General features: G+C 39.7%; 1 protein-coding gene across 2 annotated transcripts in view; it reads left to right on the top strand.

Annotated features, from left to right (window-relative positions):
• Positions 1-23,616, top strand: part of PCSK5 (proprotein convertase subtilisin/kexin type 5) — a 456,450-nt gene that overhangs the window by 226,340 nt on the left and 206,494 nt on the right. For both annotated transcript variants that reach the window (XM_082614748.1, XM_082614749.1), the window contains exon 10: positions 14,991-15,094. In XM_082614748.1, the coding sequence (XP_082470874.1) occupies positions 14,991-15,094 (104 nt within the window). The remainder of the gene's footprint in view (positions 1-14,990; positions 15,095-23,616) is intronic.

A 23,616-nucleotide genomic window follows, 5' to 3' on the forward strand; every position in this document is an offset into this window, starting at 1 on the left:
GTGACCTCTCTGTCTGGTTTTGGTATCAGGGTGATGGTGGCCTTGTAGAATGACTGTGGGAGTGTTCTTCCCTCTGCTATATTTTGGAAGAGTTTGAGAAGGATAGGTGTTAGCTCTTTTCTAAATGTTTGATAGAATTCTCCTGTGAAGCCTTCTGGTCCTGGACTTTTGTTTGTTGGAAGATTTTTAATTACAGTTTCAATTTCACTGCTTGTGATTGGTATGTTTATATTTTCTATTTCTTCCTGGTTCAGTCTCGGAAGGTTGTGCTTTTGTGAGAATTTGTTCATTTCTTCCAGGTTGTCCATTTTATTGGCATAGAGTTGCTTGTAGTAATCTCTCTTGATCCTTTGTATTTCTGCAGTGCCAGTTGTTACTTCTCCTTTTTTCATTTCTAATTCTATTGATTTGAGTCTTCTCCCTTTTTTTCTTGATGAGACTGGCTAATAGTTTATCAATTTTGTTTATCTTCTGAAAGAACCAGCTTTTAGTTTTATTGATCTTTGCTATCATTTCCTTCATTTCTTTTTCATTTATTTCTGATCTTGTCTTTATGATTTATTTCCTTATGCTAACTTTGGAGATTTTTTTGTTCTTCTTTCTCTAATTGCTTTAGGTGTAAGGTTAGGTTGTTTATTTGAGATTTTTCTTGTTTCTTGAGGAAGGATTGTATTGCTATAAACTTCTGTCTTAGAACTGCTTTTGCTGCATCACATAGGTTTGGGGCCATCATGTTTTCATTGTCATTTGTTTCTAGGTTTTGTTTTGTTCTGTTTTGTTTTTGTGGTACGTGGGCCTCTCACTGTTGTGGCCTCTCCCGTTGTGGAGCACAGGCTCCAGACGTGCAGGCTCAGCGGCCATGGCTCACGGGCCTAGCCGCTCCGCAACATGTGGGATCTTCCCGGACCAGGGCACAAACCCGGGTCCCCTGCATCGGCAGGCAGACTCTCAACCAGTGCGCCACCAAGGAAGCCCTCTAGGTGTTTTTTGATTTCCTCTTTGATTTCTTCAAGGATCTCGGTTATTTAGTAGCATTTTGTTTAGCCTCCATATGTTTGTGTTTTTTACAGTTTTTTTCCTGTAATTGATATCTACTCTCATTGCGTTGTGGTCGGAAAAGATACCTGATATGATTTCAATTTTCTTAAATTTACAGAAGGTTGATTTGTGACTCAAGATATGATCTATCCTGGAGAATGTTCCATGAGCACTTGAGAAGAAGGTGTGTTCTGTTGTTTTTGGATGGAATGTCCTATAAATATCCATTAAGTCCATCTTGTTTAATGTATCATTTAAAGCTTGTGTTTCCTTATTTATTTGCATTTTGATTGTTCTGTCCATTCGTGAAAGTGGCGTGTTAAAGTCCCCTACTATTATTGTGTTACTGTCGATTTCCCCTTTTATGGCTGTTAGCATTTCCCTTATGTATTGAGGTGCTCCTATGTAGGGTGCGTAAAATTTTACAATTGTTATATCTTCTTCTTGGAATGATCCCTTGATTATTATGTAGTGTCCTTCTTTGTCTCTTGTAAGAGTCTTTATTTTAAATTCTATTTTTTCTGGTATGAGTAATGCTACTCCAGCTTTCTTTTGAATTCCATTTGCATGGAATATCTTTTTCCATCCCCTCACTTTCGGTCTCTATGTATCCCTAGGTCTGAAGTGGGTCTCTTGTAGACAGCGTATATACGGGTCTTGTTTTTGTATCCATTCAGCCAGTCTATGTCTTTTGGTTGGAGCATTTAATCCATTTACATTTAAGGTTAATTATCGATGTGCATGTTTGTATTACCATTTTCTTAATTGTTTTGGGTTTGGTATTGTAGGTCTTTTCCTTCTCTTGTGTTTCCTGCCTAGAGAAGTTCCTTTAGCATTTGTTGTAAAGTTGGTTTGATGGTGCTGAATTCTCTTAGCTTTTGCTTGTCTATAAATGTTTTAATTTCCTCGTCAAATCTGAATGAGGTCCTTGCTGAGTACAGTAATCTTTGTTGTAGGTTTTTCCTTTTCATCACTTTCAATATGTCCTGCCACACCCTTCTGGCTTGCAGAGTGTCTGCTGAGAAACCAGCTCTTAACCTTATGGGATTCCTTTGTGTGTTATTTGTTGCTTTTCCCTTGCTGCTTTTAATATTTTTTCTTTGTATTTAATTTTTGATAGTTTGATTAATATGTGTCTTGGTGTGTTTCTCCTTGGATTTATCCTGTATGGGACTCTCTGTACTTCCTGGACTTCATTATTTCCTTTCCCATATTGGGGAAGTTTTCAACTATAATCTCTTCAAATATATTCTCAATCCCTTTCTTTTTCCCTTCTTCTTCTGGGACCCCTGTAATTCGAATGTTGGTGTGTTTAATGTTTTCCCAGAGGTCTCTGAGACTGTCCTTAATTCTTTTCATTCTTTTTTCTTTATTCTGCTCTGCAGTACTTATTTCCACTATTTTAACTTCCAGGTCACTTATCCGTTCTTCTGCCTCAGTTATTCTGCTATTGATTCCTTCTAGAGAATTTTTAATTTCATTTATTGTGTTGTTCATCATTGTTTGTTTGCTCTTTAGTTCTTCTAGGTCCTTGTTAAACGTTTCTTGTATTTTCTCCATTCTATTTCCCAGTTTTTGGATCCTCTTTACTATCATTACTCTGAATTCTTTTTCAGGTAGACTGCCTATTTCCTCTTCATTTGTTTGGTCTGATGGGTTTTTACCTTGCTCCTTCATCTGTGCATATTTCTCTGTCTTCTCATTTTGCTTAACTTATGGTGTTTGGGGTCTCCTTTTTGCAGGCTGCAGGTTCATAGTTCCCATTGTCTTTGGTGTCTGCCCCCAGTGGGTAAGGTTGGTTCAGTGGGTTGTGTAGGCTTGCTGGTGGAGGGGACTGGTGCCTGTGTTCTGGTGGATGAGGCTGGATCTTGTCTTTCTGGTGGGCAGGACCATGTCCAGTGGTGTGTTTTGGGGTGTCTGTGACCTTATTATGATTTTAGGCAGCCTCTCTGCTAATGGGTGGGGGTGGGTTCCTGTCTTGCTAGTTGTTTGACATGGGGTGTCTAGCACTGCAGCTTGCTGGTCGTTGAGTGGTGCTGGGTCTTAGCGTTGAGATGGATGTCTCTGGGAGAGCTCTCGCCAATTGATATGACATGGGGCCAGGAGGTCTCTGGTGGTCCAGTGTCCTGGACTTGGCTCTCCCACCTCAGAGGCTCAGTCCTGACACCCAGCTGGAGCCCCAAGGCCCTGTCAGCCACATGGCTCAGAAGAACAGGGTGAGAAAAAAGAAAGAAAGAAAGGGAAAAATAAATAAAATAAATAAAGTTATTAAAAAAGTTTTAATATTAATAAAAAAATTTTTAATAAAAAAAAAGAGGAGAGCACCGAACCAATAAACAAATCCAACAATGATAATAAGTAGTAAAAACATTGTCCATTCAGGTATTCCACAGATGCAGGGAATATCAAGTTGATTGTGGAGATTTAATCCACTGTTCCTGAGGCTGCTGGGAGAGATTTCCCTTTCTCTTCTTTGTTCACACAGCTCCTGGGGTTCAGCTTTCGATTTGGCCCTGCCTCTGCATGTAGGTCACCCTCTGGCATCTGTTCTTCACCCAGACAGAAGGAAGTTAAAGGAGCAGCTGATTAGGGGGCTCTGGCTCACTCAGGCTGAGGGGAGGGAGGGGTACAGAATGCGGGGCAAGCCTGCAACGGCAGAGGCCAGTGTGACATTGCAACAGCCTGAGGTTCGCCATGTGTTCTCCCAGGGATGGTGTCCCTGGATCACGGGACCCTGGCAGTGGCAGGCTGCACAGGCTCCCGGGAGAGGAGGTATGGATAGTGACCTGTGCTTGCACACAGGCTTCTTGGTGCTGCAGCAGCAGCCGCCTTAGCGTTTCATGCCCGTCTCTGGGGTCCACACTGATAGCTGCAGCTCACGCCCATCTCTGGGCTCGTTTAGGTGACCCTCTGAATTCCCTCTTCTTGCGCACCCCGAAACAATGGTCTCTTGCCTCTTAGGCAGTTCCAGACTTTTTCCCAGGGTCCCTCCCTGCTAGCTGTGGCGCACAAGTCCCCTTCAGGCTGTGTTCAGGCAGCCAACCCCAGTCCTTTCCCTGGGATCTGACCTCCGAAGCCTGAGCCTCAGCTCCCAGCCCCCACCCGCCCTGGCGGGTGAGCAAACAAGCCTCTCAGGCTGGTGAGTGCTGGTCCACACCAATTCTTTGTGCAGGAATCTCTCTGCTTTGTCCTCTGCACCCCTGTTGCTGTGCTCTCCCTCTGGGCTCCGAAGCTTCCCCTCACCACCCCACCCCCCCGTCTCTGCCCCTGAAGGGGTTTCCTAGTGTGTGGAAACTTTTCCTCCTTCACAGCTCCCTCCCACTGGTGCAGGTACCGTCCCTATTCTTTTGTCTCTGTTTTTCTTTTTTCTTTTGCCCTGCCCAGGTATGGGGGGTAGTTTCTTGCCTTTTGGGAAGTCTGAGGTCTTCTGCCAGCGTTCAGTAGGTGTTCTGTAGGAGTTGTTCTGCATGTAGAAGTATTTCTGATGTATTTGTGGGGAGGAAGGCGATCTCCACCTCTTCTCCGCCATCTTGAAGGACCATCCTGCACTCTTCTCTTATGCTTCTTTTACCTTAAAAATTGTTTTCCTTCCTTTCTTTTTCTTTGTTTCTATTCTGTGTTTTTTTTTTTAATTCTCAGTGAGAAACTCTGGCTTCAAAAAGAGTGTGATGATGAACTGCTCTAACTAGCATCCAGGCACAGACCTACTCAAATCTGCCATTGAATTGTGGGATGAGGGACAAAACCCCAGTCAACTCTGAGATGCTGGTAGAGATCCATCCAAAGTGAGGATGCTGAGTGAGGACAGGATCATTTCCTACTCCTACTATAAAAATTGGAGGTTTGCTGGCCAGTCCCTACAATGATTGTTACCCTAACTTTTCCCCTTTTGGCGCCTTCTCTAGTACAGGACAACATGGTGATGGAATAGGTCAGACCTAGGGCTCTGACGTCAGACTGCCTATAGCCAATTTCAGCTTTTGCTAATCATGTGACCCTAACAGGGTCATTAAACTTTCCCTGCTTTGATTTCCTTATTTTAGTAATAAAAAAAATAATAGTACCTGTCTCATAGGATTGTTGTGAGAAATAAATGAAATATTGAGTACTTTTCACAAGGTGCCTGGCACACAGTGAGTACTCAAGAAATGCTATCTAATACTCTGTACTTTTGGAGATACATATTTTAGGAATTGTATTTAATAGCTAAGTGTGGCTGGTACAACAGGAAATCCGCAAGTGAAGATGTTGGTTCAGAAGCTCAAGGCTACCAAGGCCAAAGTCTGTGTTATCTCTTGACTTTTTCTTAATGGCTGCTGCGGTGCCAGCCATCACATCCACATTCAGGTAAAAAGAGGAAGGCAAGAGTGAAGGAGGATTAGGCAGTGCCTGCGGTAGGAAAGCAGAGACTTTCTCAGAAATGCTCAGTAGACTCCCACTTATGTTGGTTTTTTTTTGTTTTTTTTTTTTTTGCGGTACTAGGGCCTCTCACTATTGTGGCCTCTCCCATTGCGGAGCACAGGCTCCGGATGTGCAGGCTCAGCAGCTATGGCTTACGGGCCCAGCCGCTCCGCGGCATGTGGGATCCTCCCAGACTGGGGCACGAACCCGTATCCCCTGCATCGGCAGGCGGACTCTCAACCACTGCGCCACCAGGGAAGCCCCCACTTATGTTTTATTAGTCACAACTCTGTCTCTTGTGCACCCCTCACTGGAAAGACATGATTTTGGCATCCCAACATATAGAGTAGGGGAGGCAATAGAAAAGAAAGTTGGAATTTATCCTCTATTTTCTGCCACAGTTTCTGGGAATTGAGACACTGATAATAGGGACAGGAGAGATATCGGAGTTAATACGTGGGCTGCCTTGAAAATGAAAAAGGAGTTCTTGTCCGGTAGGGAATTATGTACCTGCATTTTTAGCCCGTTAATGTCTTGGGTCTTTAATTTGGGAGACAGGGAAACAGGGCTGAGGTTTGAGGGGTTTTGTTACTTTTATTCCCTCTACTTTCCTTTAGGTGACAAGCCAGCTTTGTTTTCTTAATGTGAAGTATGAGAAAGTTAAACATTATTTTTTTCAGTCCAGTCACATCAGCCATAGGGTGATTTAAAATACCTCCAAAATTGTTGTAATAGATTTCTATTCATCTCAGTTGATCTTTTCCTCGGAGTGTGTGTGTGTGTGTGTGTGTGTGTGTAGCATGAAATTTTTGAAAAATATTTTTCGTTATTATTGAAGTCTAATAATTAAAAAGATTGCTAGGAGTTTACATAATGAACCAGGAGTGTCTAAAATAGAATAACATTTACTTAAAATTCTAGAATCCAAAATGCTTAGACATTTTCATTTAAGTTTAAAATTAAAGCTGAACTTTGAAAACGTTTGTTTAAAAACATAAGCATGTAGAAAAGGATCATTTTAATTCTTTGTACTTAATAGGAAAAAAATAATGAGAGAAAAATGCTGTAAAGTAATTTAAAATAATAGTGATAACAGAGATGCAACCAAATATTTTTTGTTGCCTGTCCAAGGGTTCACCTGCTGGCTTTTGAGGTGAGAACTCTGCAGATCCTCGAACTATGTAGAAAAAGTTTCAAAACACTTCAGTCTGGTATTTCAGTTAAGCAAATAAGTACATTCAAAGTCTTCATCCTAACATTTGGTACTTGAAAAGCACTAGGATATCAAACCAAGGAACAATTCACCATCCTTTGCAACATCACATCAATGGCCAACCATCAAAAGGGAAGATCTTCCCACAAATAGAGAGGGTTTGTTACAATCTCAGCGGGTGCAAACAGTTCTTTCCCAACCAGTTGCTGCCTCCACCATCAGGTTTTAAAACCAGAGCTTTTGACACATCTTAGTAGCATTATTATTTCACTAAGCAGAAATATACCAAGGTGTTGAAGATGCTATTATGTTCATCTATTACAGAAACTAAAAAACATACTATTAAAATTTAGGAGCATAGAGGAAAACTTAGCTTAATTAAATGACAATTCATCAGATGCTAGTATAAATTCAGAAAGTGGTTCTTCTGAACTTTTCTGGGATGATAGGTTGTTCATCTCAAGTAATCATAATGACTGCTGTCTTTGAGAGCCTTTCATGTGCCAGGCACTTTATATTCATTACCTCAAATTCTTGCAACCAAGAATTTGTGCTAATGAATTTGTCTCCACATTTCAGGTGAGAAACTGAGTCCAGAGAATTTTAGTAAATAGTCTACTAGGGCGACAGACCTATTAAGTAGCAGGTCATAATTTACCCCAAGTCTTCCTGACTCTAAAGCCCAATCTATACCATTCTCATGTGATTAGAAACTATGTTTATTATTATTTTGAGAACAAATTTAAATTAGAAGGCTTCCTTGGTGGCGCAGTTGTTAAGAATCCGCCTGCCAATGCAGGGGACAAGGTTCAAGCCCTGGTCCAGGAAGATCCCACATGCTGTGGAGCATCTAAGCCCATGAGCCACAACTAGTCAGCCCACGTGCTGCATCTGCTGAAGCCTGTGCGCTCTACAGCCTGTGCTCCACAACAAGAGAAGCCACCACAATGTGAAGCCCATGCACTGCAACGAAGAGTAGCCCCCTGCTCACTGCAACTAGAGAAAGCCCGTGCACAGCAACAAAGACCCAACACAGCCAAAAATAATAAATAATTTTTTTTAATTTAATTAGAAATAAATAATGGGGGCCACAGTGTCCTTCTGCGGGACAAGGTCAGTTAGCTTAGAATTATGTATTTATTCATGCCCAGTGTTAGGTAGCCTACAAAATTAGCAGAAAAGGGGGAGTGAGCTGTGTCCTCCAGTTTCTTTCCCAGACTTGAGTTTCTCCCAGCTTGACCAGGATAAACTTAGGGAGGAAGCTCTCATACCAACACATTTGGTCTGCTTCAAACAATTTCAAAGATTTGGGACAAAAATAAGAGTCGGATTTAGATTCCAGGTTATGGTTGCATAAAGACAGAGGCCTATTTTTTAATTAATTTTTATTTTGTATTGAAATATAGTTGATTTACACTGTTGTGTTAGTTTCAGGTGTACAGCAAAGTGATTCAGTTATATATACATATATATATATGTGTGTGTGTGTGCGTATATATATGCATTTCAGATTCTTTTCCCTTATAGGTTATTACAAAATATTGAGTATAGTTCCCTGTGCTATATAGTAGGTCCTTGTTGGTTATCTATTTTATATATGTGTGTATATGTTAATCCCAAACTCCTAATTTATCCCTCCCCCACCCCAACCTTTCCCCTTTGGTAACCATAAGTTTGTTTTCTATGTCTGTGGATCTATTTCTGTTTTGTAATTAAGTTTATTTGTATCATTTTTCTAGATTCCACATATAAGTGATATCATATGATATTTGTCTTTCTCTGTCTGTCTTCACTTAGTATGATAATCTCTAGGTCCATCCATGTTGTTGCAAATAGCATTATTTCATTCTTTTTTATGGCTGTGTAACAACATTCCGTTGTATATATATATATACCACATCTTCTTTGGTCGATGGACACTTAGGTGCTTCCATGTCTTGGCTATTGTAAATAGTGCTGCTATGAACATTGGGGTGCATGTATCTTTTCGAATTTGAGTTTTCTCCAGATATATGCCCAGGAGTGGGATTGCTGGATCATATGGCAACTCTATTTCTAGTTTTTTGAGGAACGTCCATACTGTTTTCCATAGTAAATTGGCTGCACACCAATTTACATTCCCACCAACAGTGTAAGAGGGTTCCTTTTAGGAGAGAGGGCTTTAGAATGGCCAGAATTTATAGTCTCAGGATAGTATTCTCAGAGGGAATTGCGTGTACCATAAGAGCAGGTGGAAAGAAAGTTCCATGATCATGAATTGATTTCAATGCTTGTGATCTCAACTTAGTGTACCTCTGGCTGACCACTCATCAGGTTTTATTTCATAAGCATTTACATAACGAAGTATTTCAAGGAAATGATTATTGAGCTTACAAACCAAATAATCATTTTTAAGGCTGCAGAAAACTTAATTGATGTCTTTCAGGTATAATGACAAATCCTACAGATAAGCTGGGATTTATAATGGAAAGAAAGCACTTCAGTTTAAATGACAGAATTTTTCTTTGTAAATTGGGGCCTATCTTAAGTGTGTTTATAAACCAAATTTCCACACCTTTGGTTTAGACTAAATTCAGGGAATCAGTGAGTGGTTTCACAAAAGAGTAAAATAAAAATTTGACTTAGGTGATCTCAAACCAGTTTTTTCTTTTATCTTTTCTGCTTTCATTCAGGTGTGGATGGATCATAAGCAGGGATCCTGGTGACACCAATACAAATCATATTTCTAAATCTGGAGGTATTATTAACTGTGTTTTCTGTTACTGCAACCCAGCTTTAGACCCAGGACTTTTGAATTAATATAGAACACAGAACAAACGCACTCCCATTAGGGATACACTCCTGCTCGTAGTGGGACTCACCACCTGGCGATCCCTTTGGGCTCTTCATTACCTGACAAAAGAAGATTGGTTTCCTTTGTTGAAAGGTCTGTATTTTATTCTTGAATCATTGTTGGCACACACTGGCTGCAGTCAGAGTAATGTTTTTCCTCAATCTCTACAGGCTTTAAACACTTCTGCCTCATCTTGGTTCGTCCAGCTCACAATGAATCCTTTCCCATAATTGCTGACTTATTTAGCATCTGTACAATAGCATTCATTTTCTGGCTACTGATTCCCATTTTTCTTTTACACAATCTTAAGAAACATAAAAGGAGACTGCTTTGGCCTTGAATTTTTGGTTGACTAGTAAGTTGGATATTTGATGACTGCTGATTGCTCATGCTGTTTCCCTATAGGTCTGGTTCACATAATCGCTCATCCTTGCTTTAGATGGAATCACTCTTGTATTTAAAGATGATTGTCCTGTTTAGGAAACGGTTTTCATTATCAGGATTCGCTATTGCTCCTCTTATTGATCTATTCTTTTTCTATAATAAGATGTGTATTCGTTTTTCCTTTTATCAGTTGTCCTTAAACTGCCTATGATGATAGATCCATCTGGGGGCTTGGGGGGGAAGGTGAGTTCTTTTTTCTCTTTAATAAATGCAGGTGAATCAGTCACTCAGGATTTAAAATTGGTCTTTGTTTTTAAGGACCACCAAGTACAGGTTTATTCACAAGTGTGCAGAATTATCTGGGAAAACTCTTTGGGAGGGATTTTTTTTTTTAAGTGCTAGCAGTTGCACTTAGACGTCCAACAAGAAGCACTAGACAGAATGTCTCCCCTGGGATATGTCCTGCTTCTTCTAAAACCTGTTGTTGGGCCCATGGATACTTTGAACTGCTCAGAACAAAAATGTAATACAAACACCAGGTCGTGATTGTGTCGTTCATGATCCTATTTTTGCAGCTGGAGACTAGAAGTATTTGAGATGAGGTTCAGCTGAGGTTCCCTTACTGGAGAAGAGTTACCTAATCAGGCTTTAAACCACATCCAAGTGTGAGCGTGTCAGGCAAGTTCATAGCAAATGTTAAGAAAAGATACAATGTTATGACATCTAGTATAAAATATTATTTTATAAAAAGAGTATGGGGCTTCCCTGGTGGCACAGTGGTTGGGAGTCCACCTGCCGATGCAGGGGACACGGATTCGTACCCCAGTCTGGGAAGATCCCACATGCCGCGGAGCGGCTGGGCCCGTGAGCCATGGCTGCTGATCCTGCGCGTCTGGAGCCTGTGCTCCGCGATGGGAGAGGCCACAACAGTGAGAGGCCCGCGTACTGCCAAAAAAAAAAAAAAAAAAGAGTATGATTTTTCCTAGTTCAGTATCTTTCTGTTTACCTTCTTGATAGAATGTGCCAAAGTTAGGCCTTTGGAACCTGAAAATCAAATTAGGACTCAAGAATCTCCTGAATTCTGTGGCAAACAAAACTCAGCCAACTGAGTTGAGAGAGAGTATGGGCACAAAAATTGTATGACCATGAGGACAGAACATGCCACACTTGGCTTCCTGATCCAGCTGTTAGAGAACCACCTGACAAGCCACTGTGTGTACATTCATTTCACCTTTATGGGTCCATGTGGAGATGGTATTAAACAGTGATTGATAGCATACCATCATAGCCAAGTGCAGCTGGTTTGAATTGTAGCTCTACCACGACCTACCTATAGGTCCCTGAGTTACTGTGTGGAACTCAAAGCCTCACTTTTGTCATCTATGAAATGGGAATAAAAATTTTACCTCTATCATGTGATTTTTTTAGATTACACAATCATAGTACATATACAACCTACAGTACCTCTCCCTGACCAAGTGTTCACTAAATGTTGGTTATTATTTTGTGGTCATCAAAGGATGCAAAACTTCTTTACGAGAAAAGATGATATATACAGGAGTCCCCAGAAAATCATGTATGTTGTATTGCCTTGAAAGGTCATTGTTAACTAGCCACATTTTGCAGGCATTTGTAAATGTGACCTTTTAGTGTGTATTGTTATTCAGGGGTAACTGTCAATAATTCCAGGAAGAAACCTGAGGGGTATGTGGCATGACTCCTGGTGGCTTATTATGAGACTGGTGGTCACCAGGCTCAGAGTTGAGAGAAACTGCTCTTTTTTTCTAGGTTGGTTAGACTTTTGGCCTTTTTCATTATTATTTGCCCCAAATCTTTTGGTGCTTTGGCGGTGAAAGGGGTATTGGTTTTCAGAGGCCACTGGAGTGTGGGTCCAGGGTAACTGGCAGGAGGGGGTAAGTTTTAGGAGGTCCTATGTTACCATCGTGGACTGTGGCGTTCACGGCACAGGGCACTCTTCTTTCACTCTGTATGTGGTTTACCCCACGTTCGATGACTTCTTCATTCCTACATCATCCCTGTGAGCATAAATACAAATAGGTCATAAAGTGTGAATCAGACTTTCCCATAAATAAAAGTCCTCTCAGGATACTAGCCACTTAACCTATGGCTGTTTCCTGAGCTATAATTAATTACCCTCCCACAGGTAGGAACACCACTGATTCAAAAATCCATTGGTTTCCCATATTATCTTTCTCCCTTTATTTTGGTGAAATTCAGGAAATTTTGAAATTAACTCATTTCTGAAGTTGTACATTATCAAATGTCACAGTAAAATTATCTGAATGCCCCCTTTCCATGTGTAGTTTCAATTTCCTGAAGGTAATTTCTCCCTTCTAATTACAAGCACTCCAAGAAGAATTAGTTTGTGCAACTCAGCATGAGAGCAAGTAACTCTCATTTCTTCAGACTGAGTTGAATGCAGGAGGCTTCCTGAATCTGCCTGAATACAACTGCTTAAGCTACAAGATAAGTGTTTCCTGTTCTGTTATTATTATTCTATTTTTAGAGCTAAGGGTCACTAGGGAAATGGTTTCCCAATGGTCAGAACCTTGTGCTTGATATTTCTAAAGGAATTTTGCCCTGGTGATAGGCAACAGGGAAACTTGTGTTGTTTCTTTTCTTTCTTTTTTTTTTTTTTCCCTGAAGGATAACATTTAAAATGTGAAAGTTTTAACTGTGTGTTAAATGTTATTTTAAAATTACAAGGTTGAGTTAGACATATTTATCACATCCAAGTGTACTTTTAGGGGTCTTGCTGTTTGCTCATGAAAAAATAAAAACATACATGTTCACTTGAGAGGATTTTGCTTTCCCATAAATAAGGGGCTGGAATGTCTTTCCAGACTGAGCTTTTCTGTTGTTGTTTTCACCCCTCACCCAAGTAACTACACTGGAAAAGGGAATGGAGATTAGCATCACATTTCAGGCAGAGCTAGAATGTCTTATGTTGAGAGTAGCATTCAGAATTTTCCCTGGACTCATTCTCCTAATTTTCCTGACTGTAGTGCATGGACTCTGTTAAATTTTGTTGTGGATTCATTATTAGCCAGCTAAGGGCCAAATCATGCCAACTGTTTTAGAAGCAAAACTTCTGTGCCTCCTGGGATCCATCACACAACCTCCCTCCCTTTATTCAGAGTTTTGTGCCTTGTCAGGTCCTAAAGTTGGCTCCTAACAAGTGTTGTATCAAAACAAAAATAATTCTGCTTCCATTGTTCTCATATCTTTCAAACTCATGTGGATGGGTTTTAATCCCTTCGTATAAGTTCTTCTATTAATGCAACCTTACAAAACAGTCGAGATCCTATCTTGTCCCTTATGGAAACTTTGAAAATGGCAGTAATATTTCTCTTTTATTTGGAATCTGAGAACGTAACAAAAAGGTATAAGAACTCTGTAGTACTTTTCTCTCCCCATCTCCTTCATTTTCAAACCACTAAATAGGAGCTGTGGCTCTTACTTTAGCAAAATGATGTACTGTCTACCACTTACAATGGTTTATTATGCACCAGGAACAAGGTTAAGTACTTGGCATGGCAGTTGACTCTTGAACAACATAGGTTTGAACAGGTCCGCTTATATGCAGATTATTTTCACTAAATACATAGTACATGATCCACTGTTGGTTGAATATATGGATGCAGAACCGTGGCTACGGAGGGCCAACTATAAATTATACTCAGACTTTTGACTGCTCAGGGGTTGGTGCCCCTAACCTCCGCGTTGTTCAAGGGACAACTATACTTTGATTCAGTTGGTTCAACGAAGAAAAGTAGATATTAACATCCAGGTTCTAAGTGGGGAAACTGACACTTTGGGAAGTCAATTTCACATACCTAGAAAATGAAGGAACCATAATCTGATCACTGGGCCCCCTCTCATTAGGAGGCCACCCTCAAAAACACGTATATGCTGAGTGTGATAGGAAAATGTAGTATCAAGTGAAGCAGTGTGCAGCTTCATCATTGAAAATTAGCTATAAAGATACCACGTTCTCCCTCTGCCTGGGAGATACCAGTGTGCATACATGCCCATACGAGGGGGTACAGAGATTACCACATGCCCCTGTCACACTTCTAGGAAGGTAGCATGTCATTGTCTCTCCTCCTCCAAATGTTCCGACCCATCATTTGCAAATATCCTTCTAAAATGAAGGTGGCAGATGAGAAGCAAAGAAAATAACTACACAAGATGCATGATAAGTTGCCGTATTTCCTAGTTAAGTAAAAAAATTGTCACACCTCACATTCAAGACTGAATTGAATAAGTATCCTGATTAGAGAATTTCATGCATGCACCCAGTCAAATGCCTTTAGTAAATAACATGTTCTTTGAAAGAGAACAAAAAACTGTGTATATGTACTTGGATTTGTTTTCTGTGTGTTTATTAGTATTGCAGTTCCTTGATGAAAGTATCTCCCATTCAGTAGTGTCTTTGTGATCTTCAGTGCCAACAGCCATAAGAAATAGGTATCCAATAATTTAATAACTATTTATTGCAAATTAAGACACTCCCATAGTTTTCTGTGCCTGGGTACCCAGTTTTGGGCTCTGTACCACATCCTCTTCCTTTGAGAACACTGAAAATGAAGACTTGGTTTCAGTTGAGACTTTTTCTGTATCCCACACATCCATCCAAAATGGTTAACATTGCTAAGTTCTTTGTTAAATTAAAATCAAGTGCCTGGCTAAACAACTGAACAAGGAATGTTCAAGAGCCCTTCAGTTTTGATTTTAGCTTGTTGTAATTTTCTTATGATGATGCAAGAGTCTACACGAAGGATGACAGGGCCAGAATTGGGAGCCATTTTGCTGAGGAAACTGGAAATCTTCACCCTTTTAAAAACTTACACTGACTAATATCACATTATTTCTCAAATTAAAGGTTACATTTTCTGCCTCCCTGAGACTAATGTCACTTCTCCAAGTTGAGAACAAGAGCGGCATTTGGCATTTGTTTATCCCAAACCCAAATCGCTGACCCTTTGTTTTTAGTACTTTGCCCTTCTGCTTTTGCTTTTTTAATTTGCTTGTGACTCTCTGCTTCCCCCATCTTTTTTTTTTTTTTGGTACAATGATTCTTACCTTGTCTTTCCCCAGTCCGTTTCTGACCTGGAGAGACGTGCAGCATGTTATTGTAAGGACTTCCCGTGCAGGACATTTGAACGCTAATGACTGGAAAACCAATGCTGCTGGTTTTAAGGGTGAGAACTTCTTTCATATTTTGTCACAGGCAAAATATTTTTATTTTTCCCCCATTTTAAATGGAGAGCAGGAAATAGAACCCATCCAAAGAAACTTTAAATTTTGTACTGACACAGGAAGAGCTTGACCTCTTCATAGGAAAAAAAAAGGCAGGTTCCTTTTCTTTTTTCTTTTTAAATTAAAACAACACATTTAAGGCAGATTTCCTTGGCTTCCCACATCATAGGTCAGTTTCTTTAAAGGTAACCAACTTCCAAGTATTGTCGACCTATGGGGCTCCTCATTAGTTTATTCTTTGCTGTCATTGATTATCTGAGTGGTATTTGTAACAATGTATTTAAAACTTCCTTACCTTCTGGAGTGATTACTTCCAGTTAATAATAGCTGGTATCTTTTGTTCGTTTGAGGGTAGCACTGTTAGTTGCTAGGCTATGCTTTTCTACATATTTTGTTTTTGTTGTTTTTTTTTCAAACCTTCCACAAACAGAAAAACAGGCATAATTCTAAGACATTACTTTACATAAACTAAAAGTTCTTATGAAGCTTTATAATGCGCAGTCTTAGGCAAGTGTGCACAGGATATAATAAGTGCTGACTATTTTTCCCATGGCTGATAGGGATTCTAGTTCCCTCAAACTATCTTACTAATGGTAGCCATTTTGTTTATTGTCATCCATAACATATGCTATAGTCAAAAGAAAATAATTATATAAAGCAGATGTCCTATAGTGTAGTATCTTTACTCAGGTTTCAGATAATCTAAATTTTAATCCATTAATTTAAGTTACAACAAAGATTACTTTTTGTTGTACTTGCAGACTTAAATTTACTCCCAAATAATCTTTGTATATATCCCTATGGATGAAAAACAGTATTCTGTAACATAAGGAATATCTACTTAAAAATTATGGTTCTGGTCCTCAGATCATTGGTAATAAGCTGAATAATCCTGGGCAAGTCATTTAATTTTTCTGGGCCCTAACTTCCCCAACTGAAACAATTTAGAAGCTGAATAATATTATCTACATAGGCTATCTTACATATGATTTTAATATATCCTTAGTGTATTATACCCAATGTATATAAATATTCATGCTGAAAATGTAAAGTGTAATTTTAAAAATTATTTGCAAGCAGCTTACTAATCATGCTTTGCCAAAACCTGTCAATATGCCAGGGAACCAGCGCCATATAAAAGAGTTCTTTGATTAACATCTTCACTGAAGACTTCACTTTTAGAAAAAAAGAATGTCCCTCTGCTTTTGAGTATTATCAAATACCTTTCTGTGCTTGTAAACTATATAATGCAGCAGTGTTCAAAGAGCTTTTAATCTAAAGCATTGTAAATACCTATTGGGATCACATTTTCTGAAGCCCAAATCAAGACACTTAGTTCCAGAATAGCAAATGTTATGTACAGCATAAAAAATATTTGAAATTTCAATTGTTCTAGAAAATCCAGGATGTAATTTGCCATATGTATGTTTCCTTTTGATTAGCTTCCCCATGCTTCCAGCCCCGACTATATAAATCCAGGCAGCCAAGGGGTTGGGTTTGGGGAGGGGGGAAGAAGGGATCAAAACACTGGCTGGTTCAACACTGCAATGAACTTCTTAGTAGAAGGTTCACAGACTAAGTACATTGACCTCAATGAAGCTGAGGAATCAACTTTAACCCAAATAAAAGTCTTAGTTTTACTTACTCCTTTTTGGCAGCTTAAAAAGAGCAAATGGTTCTAATAAAAAATGCAACTCTTTTGAAAACCTCTGTTGGTTTTGGAGAGGGGGAAGCCGAGGATTTAAACTAAATCACCAGATCCAAACCTGAGTCTGAAGGGGGCCATACACTGCTTCTGGCAGGGAGGAAAGAGCATTTTACTATTGCACGTGGCAATATTTAGTATAATATTTCACTCTTCTCTTAGATTGCTGCCAAGAGTAACAATTAAAGTTCACTTTTTCATAGATGAATTACCCTGAACCGTCTGGACTCCCAGTGGAATTGTTCTGTAATTTTGTTGATGGCAAGCCCCATATTTCATCTAAACATGATCATAATAAGAAGGATTTTTTAAGAGTTATTTTCTTCCCTACTCGAAGCATTCCCATCCCCTCCCTAGCGTCCCACAAATAAAAGTGATTAAGGCAGAGGCTAGCAGGAGAAGTGACATGCTTCCGGGAAGGAGAGAATGCAGGTCACTAGGACTGGAAAAAGATGGGCTGACTTTTTATGGAATAAGATCTGAACGAACAAAAAATAGTGAAGGCTTGGAACAGGTTCATGCAATGAGAGCTCATATTTTAAATTAGGTCAGCCAGCTTTTGCAGGCCTTGCTTAGCGGGAACACATGGCCAAATGTTTCTCCTTAGGAGAAAACGGAAGTTGCCTGCAAGCAGAAGCCTGCAGCCCTGGGTGCACTCCCTCTTACCACTTGGTTTAGGCCTAACGCTGAGTGAGATGTAGGTATGAAACAAATCTGAAAACACCTGTGCTTCCCTGGGCTTGCTGTTGTGACCTCATGTTGAGCGATTTAACTTGTCTGAAGAGTGGGTTTTTGTTTTTTTTTTGAAACCACCAGAATTTCATAAATTGCTTGGCAGGTACTCTTCTGCAGTGGGGCCATCAGTATGAACATGTGAATTTCCTTCTCATCAGGTAAAGCAGAAGCAGCTCAGAGTAGCAACCAGTTAGGTTTTGGGGTCTTGCCATCAATAGACTTGGTAGTCTTAGTTCTCACTGATAACTTTGGAGAAGCCAACACCCTACAGATCAGTCTTTCCCCAAACCCTGCCAAGTGCATTTCACACAATGTCCTTACATTTCTTCAGACCTACCCATGTGTGGTCCATCCGAAGCAGAGGACAGAGCCAGATGTTATAGGAACTAGACTGGTGTGGGTCTCCTCTCAAGACAGACTTGAACCACTCTTACCCACATGTGTTATGGGCCTGGATTCCTGGCTCCTGGAAGGGGATTCCCTCCAGAAGCAGCTGCTGGCTTCTCGTTGACTGCATGGACAGATTGCATTCAGGCGAGGAAGTTGCCCTTGAAGGACTGGCTCCTCTGTGTGTTTCTCTGAGAGCAGAGTTGCATACTGATGAGCTGGGTGCAGAGAACTTTCTTCCCCTTTCTCTGTGCTCTCCTTATGGTCACACTCTATAAACGATCCTATATTGAGATCAGTTCACAGTAAAGCCAGCCCCAAAGCTGGAAGCCACTCATCAACATTTTTATGCTAATGGTACCTTCATTTTTAACAATGTTAATTGAACTAAGATGATTCTGTCTTGATGCTTCTTCAATAATAATAATAATCTCTTAGAGTTAAAATATCTTGCAGAAGATTTGTTTTTCAAAATAAACATAATCCAACGAATGCACACCTATGGAAACGAACTAGATGTTATTTAGATTTGTTCATCCTGTGAATAATCCTAGCTAAATTTCAGACACCTTTTGACTTTAAACCTCCTCCAGAGATAGTTTCTTTAATAATAAATATCATGCATCTAGCAAAGAATCTGAGATTATGCATGAGAATAGGAAAGTATTTGTATGAGACCACATGAACAGATGTGGTATTTGCCACTACAGAACTAAAATCCAAATTCCAGTATTTTGCTACTGAGCAACATTTGCAGTGCCTGGAGACGACTTTGGCATTAAATTGTTTGTTTGGGGGTTTCTTCAATATTACTTCTTTCTCCTTTTTTTTCCCTTTGCTCTTACGATAAGTCTTTCCTATTTTTTTCTTTTCTACTGTTTTTAATACCCCCCTCGTGCTCCTTAAAATGTACAAATCAGCTGTAGAATTGAGGGTTTTCCCCATCAGGGTGGTTCTCTTCAAGGAATTTAAGTTATGCAGTCTCTTCATTCATTTATTCACAAATATTTCCTGCGCACCTTCAGCAGGCCAGCCCAACACATGCTGAATGAAGTGCAACCAAAGAGGAGAATTAGAAGGAAACGTCTGGACCCCATGACTTTGCCTGATCTGATCTGACTGTGCTATGATTTACCCACAGAACAGAAATTTACACTGCAGTTTTTTATCCCTTCACTCAAGCCCAGCCCATCTGCCAGGTTCATGTTTATAAAAGTATCAATGATCCTTCTCTCATCATCTAAAATGCAGCCCAGCCTGAGCAGCATAAGGCATCTAATGAGAGAATCTCTCTTGTGGAGTGCCATTTACATTTTGACCAGCTCTGTTTGTACCTATAGAGTATATGGATCCTAGAGCCATGCAGAGGACTTGAATTCTGCATTCTTCTAGAATCCATGGCTCACAGCCTTTCAGGAAGAACGTGACTCTTTGTTACGAGCCCCTCCCTCCTACTGCTTTAATCTGAAGACCCTGCAGATTTCCCCTTTCTCCCCCAGCCTCCTGGGCTGTGCTCGCTGAATCTTTCCCCCATGTCCTTATCTCTGGTTTGCGGATGCAGTTATGAGAAGTATAATTGAATGCATGCAACATCGGTGCTGTAGTTTTTTCAAAGTGTCTGTATTTGGATATGATGACTTGATATTTTACAGTTAAACTCTCTTAAATCTAGGAACAGGAATAGACGTCAGATAATAAATTAGGAACTTCTGTCATCTTTACTAGGCGAAAGAATGAAAAAAATGTCATTGAAAATCAAAAATGACAACTAAGTGAGCGAGGTTACCACGCCTTCCATTTCACTGCCCTCCCAGACTATGTAAGTCTCTTTTTTTCTACCAGCATGTTGCTGAAACCTCCCCATCCTCCACTGACTCTTTCTTTGACCACAACTAAACTACTAGATTTTTTTTTAATTTCTAACTGATTTCCCACCATGGGGAAAACAATTGACAGTCTAACATGACTTCTTAGCCTCAAAGGCCCTTAACTTTTAATAACCTTTATTACTTTTAATCGCCGTCATTTTATTTCCACTGTTAGGGCTGGTAATTTTAAGATGTTCCAATATATTTTTAATACCTACCTGTCTTGCTTTCAGTTTTAACACTTATTAAAAAGCATTAGATGTGCTGAAACCATTAAGCATGCCATGTGTTGAACTGAAACTAAAGGTTTTGAAATGTGGTGTTTTTATTTTTTATTTTTGAGTATATAAAGTGATATCTGATGTGTTACCATTTAAAAGGGTAAAGCTATATTGTATTTTATTATGTCACTGTACAAATAATATCTTATCTTTGCCACCTAGCATGCTGATGTGATGTTGGTAGCTATGATTAAAGCTACATAATGTACCTTAATTGGAAATCTGCACATCATGTTTTCAAAGAAAGGTCAAAGTGAAACATTATTCATCTGGTCAGTGTCAGAGGGGGTATTTGAATCAGATGCCTGACTTCAGTCCTGATCCTATTTTCAGAAATAAGGCATTTAGTTCTTCTCTTAAAATGCAGAGAGGGATGTAAGTACATTTGATCCTACCTAATAAAATTTGCTCCCTAGAAACACCACCTGATTTTCTTTCAAGATTCTATGTTTATTCCATTGTATTCTATGAACTCCTATTCATTTATTAACTTAAAATCTTTCATTTTTGCATTCATTGATCACTGAATATATGAGCTTACCTTCTTGCTCATTTATAAAAAAAAGATATGAATCACACTTAATTTAGGGACTTTACGTTTATTCTTTTGTCTGGTGGATGATTTACCTAAATATCTACCTGGGAACAGCAATATAGAAGCCCTGACAGCAGTCTGCTTGGTCATTGCTTAATCTGGAGTCTTGTATCCAAAATGTCTAATTGCCCCATAAGAGTGTTCTATTCATACCTACTAAATATGTGAGATTTTAAAATATTTTCTGCAAATGAAAAATGTTATTTTCTCTGCACTGGTCTTTGAATGGTAGTGTTAGGTTTGTTAGACTTTGGGGGTGTTTTGTTCTGTTTTTTCATCCCTAAATACAAAAGTTTTAAATGCATGTGGTTTCACACTTAAAATCCATCTTCAAAATAGAATTAAAACAATGGTTGTACTGTACGACTATTATCTCTTTACAAAACATAATTAGTTAATGGAGGGAATTATGTTTGGAGTAGTTTTGTGGCTTTGCCACAATCTTAAGAACTTTATTCTAGTAGAATCTGTTATTGATATTTTCTTTGGCCTTTGAGGAAACCAATTAAAATTTTTGTATCTTGGGTTTTTAGAATGTGGGTAACAAATACCAAACATAATGAGAAGTCTGAGTTGAAAGAAAAGTGCTTTGAAATTGCAAAATACCAAACTTAAAAAGAGCCTTGACAAAGAAAAGAGTCTTTTTTTTTTTTTAGCGGTATGTGGGCCTCTCACTGTTGTGACCTCTCCCGTTGCGGAGCACAGACTCCAGATGCGCAGGCTCAGTGGCCATGGCTCACGGGCCCAGCCGCTCTGCGGCATGTGGAATCTTCCTGGACCAGGGCACGAACCCATGTCCCCTGCTTTGGCAGGCAGACTCTCAACCACTGCGCCACCAGGAAAGCCCAGAAAAGAGTCTTAAAAGTGTATTTTCATATGTCACAGCTTTCTACTGTGAAATGAGGATAAAGATATGAAACTATGTTGTGAATTAGAGTGCTATTTTGCGATTGAACTTAATTAAATTACCTGAGTGGGCAAGAGAAAATGTATTACTTTGTAATGAAGTTATCACAATATGTCTTCATACCTTTTATCCCATAATCGCATATCAATGACTATACTATAATCATATATAAACCAACTAAAATTCTGTTTTGCAAATTAATATTAATGTTTAAATATCAACTTGACTTCAACCTGCTAAATTTTGAAAATTGTAATTAATTATTTCAACATAGAACTAATGACAAAAATCTGAACTGACTGCAGCTATCAATGTCCTATCAACTCTTTAATCATTCATATACAGTATAAAAGCTATAAGCTTAAAATATGATTTTTAACAATATGCAAAATTTGTATACTTAAGAGACAGTTGATGTCTCTGTGTAATCACCTGATGAAACTCGATTTTGCTAATTCTAATGAGGCTGGACTTCCTTAGGTATTTTTTAAACTCTTCTTTCAGCAAATGAGTTTGGCTATCCTTCGTGATAGCAAAGCTTGATACTTTGTGGTTACAATTGATATTTCAGGCAAAGATAAAAATCATCAAGCCCTAAACCCCATAATTACAAAGGGTGGTCAACAAGGCCAATGTTGTTTGTTTTCAGGCCAAAAGTGTATTGGAACTATAAATAACGAAATGGAGTTCTTTGAGTCACTAATAATTGGATTCTGAATGCAGTTCCAAAATAAGATGCCCCCAAAAGATTTAAGACAAGACAGTCTTATCAAAATATACATACAAGGAGATTGGTTCAAGATGGCAGAGTAGAAGGACGTGTGCTCACTCCCTCTTGTGAGAGCACCAGAATCACAACTAACTGCTGAACAATCATCGACAGGAAGATACTGGAACTCACCAAAAAAGATATCCCACATCTAATGACAAAGGAGAAGCCAAAGTGAGATGGTAGGAGGGGCTTAATCACAATAAAATCAAATCCCATAACCACTGGGTGGGTGACTCACAAACTGGAGAACAATTATTCCACAGAAGTCCACCCACTGGAGTGACGGTTCTGAGCCCCATGTCAGGCTCCCCAACCTGGGGGACCAGCAACGGGAGGAGGAATTCCCAGAGAATCAAACTTTGAAGGCTAGTTGGGTTTGATTGCAGGACTTCGACAGGATTGGGGGAAACAGAGACTGAACTCTTGGAGGGCACACACAAAGTAGGTGCATCAGGACCCAGGGGAAGGAACAGTGACCCCATAGGAGACTGAACCAGACCTACCTGCTAATGTTGGTGGGTCTCCTGCAGAGATGGGGGGTGGTTGTGGCTCACCGTGGGGACAAGGACACTGGCAGCACAAGTTCTGGGAAGTACTCCTTGGCATCAGCCCTCCCAGAGCCCGCCATCAGCCCCACCTAAGAGCCTGTAGCCTCCAGTGCAGGGTTGCCTCAGGCCAAACAACCAACAGGGAGGGAACTCAGCCCCACCCATAAGCAGACAAGTGGATTAAAGTTTTACTGAGCTCTGCCCACAGGAGCAACACCCAGCTCTACCCACCACTGGTGCCTCCCATCAGGAAGCTTGCACAAGCCTCTTAGATAGCCTCATCCACCAGAGGTCAGACAGCAGAAGCAAGAAGAGCTATAATCCTGCAGCCTGTGGAACGAAAACCACATTCACAGAAAGATAGACAAGATGAAAAGGCAGAGGACTATGTACCAGATGAAGGAACAATATAAAACCCCAGAAAAACAACTAAATAAAGTGGAGAGGCAACCTTCCAGAAAAAGAATTCAGAATAATGATAGTGAAGATGATCCAGGACCTTGGAAAAAGATTGGAGGCAAAGATCAAGAAGATGCAAGAAATGTTTAACAAAGACCTAGAAGAATTAAAGAACAAACACCTAGATGAATTAAAGAACAGACAGAGATGAGCAATACAATAAATTAAATGAAAAATACACTAGAAGGAATCAATAACAGAATGACT

This window comes from Mesoplodon mirus, assembly GCF_964341445.2.
Source record: "Mesoplodon mirus genome assembly, chromosome: 1".
NCBI lineage: Eukaryota > Metazoa > Chordata > Mammalia > Artiodactyla > Ziphiidae > Mesoplodon > Mesoplodon mirus.